The 5,437-nt window shown below is 38.9% G+C and overlaps 1 protein-coding gene across 1 annotated transcript in view; it reads right to left on the bottom strand.

Moving 5' to 3' along the window:
• The window catches only part of hsp90ab1 (heat shock protein 90, alpha (cytosolic), class B member 1), a 7,578-nt gene extending 2,580 nt beyond the window's left edge, over positions 1–4,998 (bottom strand). Inside the window, exons 1-8 of the mRNA XM_036582203.1 lie at positions 4,892–4,998; positions 3,536–3,679; positions 2,594–2,800; positions 1,878–2,037; positions 1,387–1,520; positions 762–1,076; positions 392–557; positions 48–238 (exon numbers count right to left, since the gene is read on the bottom strand). Of these exons, the coding sequence (XP_036438096.1) occupies positions 48–238; positions 392–557; positions 762–1,076; positions 1,387–1,520; positions 1,878–2,037; positions 2,594–2,800; positions 3,536–3,679 (1,317 nt within the window). The 5' untranslated portion in view covers positions 4,892–4,998. The remainder of the gene's footprint in view (positions 1–47; positions 239–391; positions 558–761; positions 1,077–1,386; positions 1,521–1,877; positions 2,038–2,593; positions 2,801–3,535; positions 3,680–4,891) is intronic.
• Between the last annotated feature and the right edge of the window lie 439 nt (positions 4,999–5,437).

Below are 5,437 nucleotides of genomic sequence, written 5' to 3'. Positions count from 1 at the left end.
ATCAGTGATGCACTTTTGGAACCTCTTTCCAAGAGGTACAAGCTTACTTTGAGGTTCTTGGAGAATGCTTCATAGAACTTCTTGTAGTTGTCCTTGTCCTCAGCCAGCTCAGCAAACAGCTCCAGGCACTTTTTGACGATGTTCTTGCGGATCACCTTCAGGATCTTGCTCTGCTGCAGCATCTCTCTGGAGATGTTTAGAGGAAGATCCTCAGAGTCCACAACACCACGGATGAAGTCTAATGGGAGAAGAGGGAAAATTAAATTTGGTCAAACTCACCATCAGAAGCAATTGGACAGTCAATCATCAAGTCTGAAGTTCCATCTAGTCATGTCAATGCCATTCCAAAGTTAATTTAGCTTTAAACCAATGATTTTACTCTGATTCTTACTCAGGTACTCTGGGATGAGCTCTTCACAGCTGTCCATGATGAAGACCCTCCTCACATAGAGCTTGATGTTATTCTTCTTTTTCTTGTTCTCAAAAAGGTCAAAGGGAGCACGGCGGGGGATGAAGAGGAGGGCACGGAACTCCAGCTGACCCTCAACAGAGAAGTGCTACAACAAAACATTTATATAAAACTTGGTTACAGAGCTATAAATGTGATTACTTGCTGTAATTCGGCATCGATAGTCAATAAGCTATCGAAATGTAATAGGCTAGTGCTACCAAGACAGGTCAGTTCTCATAGAACATTAAATAATCTTAATTTACAGCACCCTTTAGAGCAGTAAACCCTTAATTTTGCCATTCCTGAATACCTTTACTGCAAGGTGGTCCTCCCAGTCGTTGGTCAGGCTCTTGTAAAACTCTCCATACTCCTCGTTGGTGATGTCATCAGGATTCCGGGTCCAGATTGGCTTGGTCTTGTTCAGCTCCTCCTGGTCAATGTACTTCTCCTTGATTTTCTTCTTTTTCTTCTTGTCCTTATCTTTGGAGTCTTCCTCGTCATCTGAACCAACATCCTCAATCTTGGGCTTGTCCTCTCCCTCCTCTTTCTCTTCCTTCTCTTCCTTCTCTGCCTTTTCCTCCTCAGCCTCATCATCACTGATCTCCTTGTCTCGCTCCTTCTCCACCTGTAGGAGGAGCAGGAACAGATTAGCACAAGAGCTGTTAAAAATACAGGCTGTACTGCAATCCTTCATGCAACCACCCACACAGCAACAATTAAGATTCTTAAGTAAACTGACAATTACTCAATTTCTCCCCACTATATGCAAGTGTACATACAAATGTATGTATGCATGTATACTTCCATGTAAATTAAACCTTTCTATGCTTTATCATAGAGCATTTAGTTGTTAGACTCTTAACCTGCAATAACTTCATGGAAACATTTAGTAAACCATTTAAATGAAAGTGTACACAGACCATTTTAACACTTACAAAGAGGGTGATTGGGTACCCAATGAATTGAGAGTGCTTCTTGACCACCTCCTTTACTCGTTTTTCCTCAATGTATTCAGTCTGATCTTCCTTGAGGTGAAGGATTACTTTGGTTCCACGACCAATGGGCTCACCTGCAAACAAATTACACAGATTGATGCGATTATAATGCAAACCTTCAAACTTATCCTAGGTTTTACTGTAATTAACTATGTAAGACATGTAATTTAGAAATAAAATTAAACTATAAGTAACTAATTCATCCAAACTAAAAAGGAACTGACCACCACTTACACAAACTGCACACAAACCCATGTTAGGCCTTTGCTTTTTGTTTTAAATTCAAAACACTAAATATTACAATCAAACCAAAACAGTCAATCTACTCACCAATACAGATATTTAAATATCAAAAATCCAATGTCCATCATTAACCTGCTAACTGACAAAAGGAATGTTTCCTTTTTAGATGCTCCTGAATCCAAACATACCATGGTCAACTTTGACAGTGAAAGAGCCACCAGCAGAGGACTCCCAGGCATACTGCTCATCATCATTGTGTTTGGTAATCACCACCACTTTCTCAGCCACCAGGTAGGCAGAGTAGAAACCCACACCAAACTGCCCAATCATGGAGATATCTGCACCAGCCTGGAGAAGGTTAAAAATGTTTACATATATTACAGCAAATTCAATACATAGAACGGTTAAGAAAATTCTTTAAGAGGACTATTTGGGCAGGTTCAAATTACTTTGTTCTTGTGCTGGATGATATGGCCTCTACAGACACCGAATGATGGGCACTGATTTTGCTACAGTCTTATAATATTTGACAATTAAGGAGCTTCATCAATGACCATAAAAAATGGTGCCAAGTTCTCTATTTGTGAGTTTGTCACAGTATCCAGCACTCAAAAATGCAATACAAATTGTAACACTTCGTCAGTTGTCGTTTTAAAAGAACAGTCCAAAATGCAGTAATTAGCTTTCATTTCAGTGAGTGTGCATTATCTGATTAACATGTACAAAACTATGATTCCCTTTAATAATCAAGACAAAGTTAGTCAGGTCAGTAAAGCATTGTTTTAATAAAGGGCATAACACTGAGGAAATGTGGGCCAATTAAAATATGACATTGAGGAAATGCAATCTAATTTTCTCAAATTAAAACCCAGCACTATTCCGTTCATTTCTCACAGCAGTTTACCTGAAGTGCCTCCATGAAGGCCTTGGTCCCTGACTTTGCAATGGTACCAAGGTTATTGATGAGATCTGCCTTGGTCATGCCGATTCCAGTGTCCACGAGGGTCAGGGTGCGCTCATGCTTGTTGGGGATGATATCGATCTTCAGGTCTTTTCCACTGTCTAGTTTAGATGGATCAGTCAGACTTTCATATCTGATTTTGTCAAGAGCCTGTGAGTCAGAAAGAAAAGTGCTGAAATCAAAATCTTCTTACACATACTTGAGCAATGAACAGTCACATGTAAGGGTGGGCAATGACCAATTTAAGCCTTTGAGTACACCATGGGTATCAACTTCTAAAAACAATGAACATGTATTTTAAAAAATTAAAAAAAAAAAAAATTAGCCCAATTAAAAGAGCCTGAAAAAACAGCACAAGGTAACTATAAAATACATTGTAAGTAGTGGAATACTGTAATGTCACTGCTGCTGCTTTAGAGCATTTTATCCATTACAACACATTCACAAACTTAAAATACCAACATGCTTACAACACTAAATGTACTGTGGCATTATATCTTTACCACATCATTCGATCTTCTTGAGAGGGCTCTCCCTGCTTAAGGGGGGCAGAATAGTTTATTGCACAATGTCTTTCTGGGCATATTAAGAATATTGTGAGCACTTAACGAATAAACACTACATACATGTTTAATTACAAAGTGAGAATGATTAGACCTATAAGTACATTTAGAGAAGAGCAAACTAAAACAATAAATATAAATCACTATCATTTTTATCATATAGCACTTCAGGTTCCATTTTGTCTGTTCCAGCTTATTTCAATCTTAGAAAAATTAAACGCTCATGTACATCATATCATATGAAAATGTCTGTAGGTACTGTGACATTGCTGCCACAACACCCACCGCTTACCACACATCCAACTCTAAAATTGGCACTTACATCGGAAGCGTTGGAAATAAGCTCCCTGAGGAAGATCTCTTTGTTGGAATAGAAGGTGTTGATGATTAGGGACATCAGCTGGGCGATCTCTGCCTGGAAGGCAAAGGTCTCAGCCTCCTCCTCTTGGCGCATTTCTTCAGGCATCTGGAGACGGAGCGAAAGTATGAATCAGACCAAACTTACTTTTTGTTTCACTTCCGTTTCCTCGTAGCGAGGCCCAAAAAGTAATTCCGAGCTTACTGGTAAATTTTAATGTTAGTGACACATTTTGATACAGCGAACTAGGTTTTAATATAAAGCCACTCCTCTCAGAACTCAAAATGAAGCTGCTCGTGAACTTGCCCACTGTAGGGCTAAATCAACATGGCGAGACCTGCGCGGCTCACAATGGAGGAAACACGTGTTTGAGGAGGAAAAAACGGCAAAAACCAGAAAACTCAGAAACATGGTTTTTCCAACCTTAAATACCGTAAAGATCGACGTTATAATACCAGGTTAACCAACAAATAGATCCAACTTATACGTGATTTAAAGTGTAATTAAAAACTACAGAGAAGGAAACCGGTCACTCAAGCTGAAGCACATGGCTTTCGAGATACTAGACATTGAACTCGACGTTCAAAAGCAAAAAAACTACTTTTAAACCACATTAGATTATATTATGTGCCTGTATAATGAACACTTTATTTGTACTGGCAATTTCCAAGACGAGGTGAAGCTGAAGTTCGCTTCTTATTCGAATTGTCCGTTCCACCTTAAATGGTGCAGCAATTACATTCTGGTGGCTTGGGCGGTAGACTGTAACTGCTGCACCATTTAAGGCGGAACGGACAATTCGCGTAAGAGGCGAACTTCAGACTCGTTACGACTCATAGGCAGCTTGGTCTATATCTACATAAATACAAACCAAGCTAATACTCGAGGCTACCCCATTTCTCTCGTTATCTTAAATGTTATGGGGTTATTTAAAAAGTAAAATGTCTGACACGGCAGCCGGCATCTTTAAACGCAATGTAACGTTAACGCGGCTCCCTCAGCTGGCCTTTTAGTGAATGAAAGCCTTCACTACAGCTAGCAAACACGACGAATGTCAGTTGAGTTTAACTGAATAACTACATAGCAACTACAAACATCTTAAATTGAGATGAATAGCGAGTTATAAAACTGAATTAAATGCGGGGACCTCGCGGTTAGCTTTAGCTAGCTAAGGTTAACGCTGCTGTCTTTGTTACCGGCTCCTTTTTTCAAGGCGGCTAACGTTAAATAAACCCCATAGACCACAATGGAGTCAGCTTATTGTCTAAACAGAAAGAGAAATTAGACAGCCAACCTTTCTCTAAATCGTTTAAAACCCACCTTGGTTTGTTTCGTTGATTTAACGTGAAAAATGCGGCCAAAACCTTCTGATCTTCTCCAACAAGTGATGCTGCGTCGCGGCAGCCAGATTTTATACAGCCTTCGAAAATGCGGCGTATCAATCCGCGGGCTGGACCGGTACTACAGCATAGAGAGGGCCTTTGCAGTTATCAACATCTTTTTTAATTATAAAAAATACTTCTAAAAACGTAAATCAGTATTTTAAAATTGATATAAACTTACTTTCAACATTCAAAATTCTGACTGTTGAAATAATGATTAATTTTCTCAAAATCTTGACTTGTTACAGGTGGGCAATATGTAAACACAATATCATGATATTGAATTTTCAAGGTACACGGTATGTCATGATATTTATTTTTCCAAAAATCTGATCGATTGTAACAGAGACAAAAAAATCCTACATTTAACAAAAATCTTTCAGAAACTGTGAACATAGTTTTTATTCAGTAGTTGGCATATTGTGCTGCACTAAAACTAACGCTCAGAAAAGCATGTCGTAATATGTTATGACATCATTTATCA

Source organism: Colossoma macropomum, unplaced genomic scaffold (genome assembly GCF_904425465.1).
Source record: "Colossoma macropomum unplaced genomic scaffold, Colossoma_macropomum, whole genome shotgun sequence".
Classification (NCBI taxonomy): Eukaryota; Metazoa; Chordata; class Actinopteri; order Characiformes; family Serrasalmidae; genus Colossoma; species Colossoma macropomum.
Note: the sequence above shows the minus strand (reverse complement) of the source record. Positions and strands in the feature narration are given on the sequence as shown.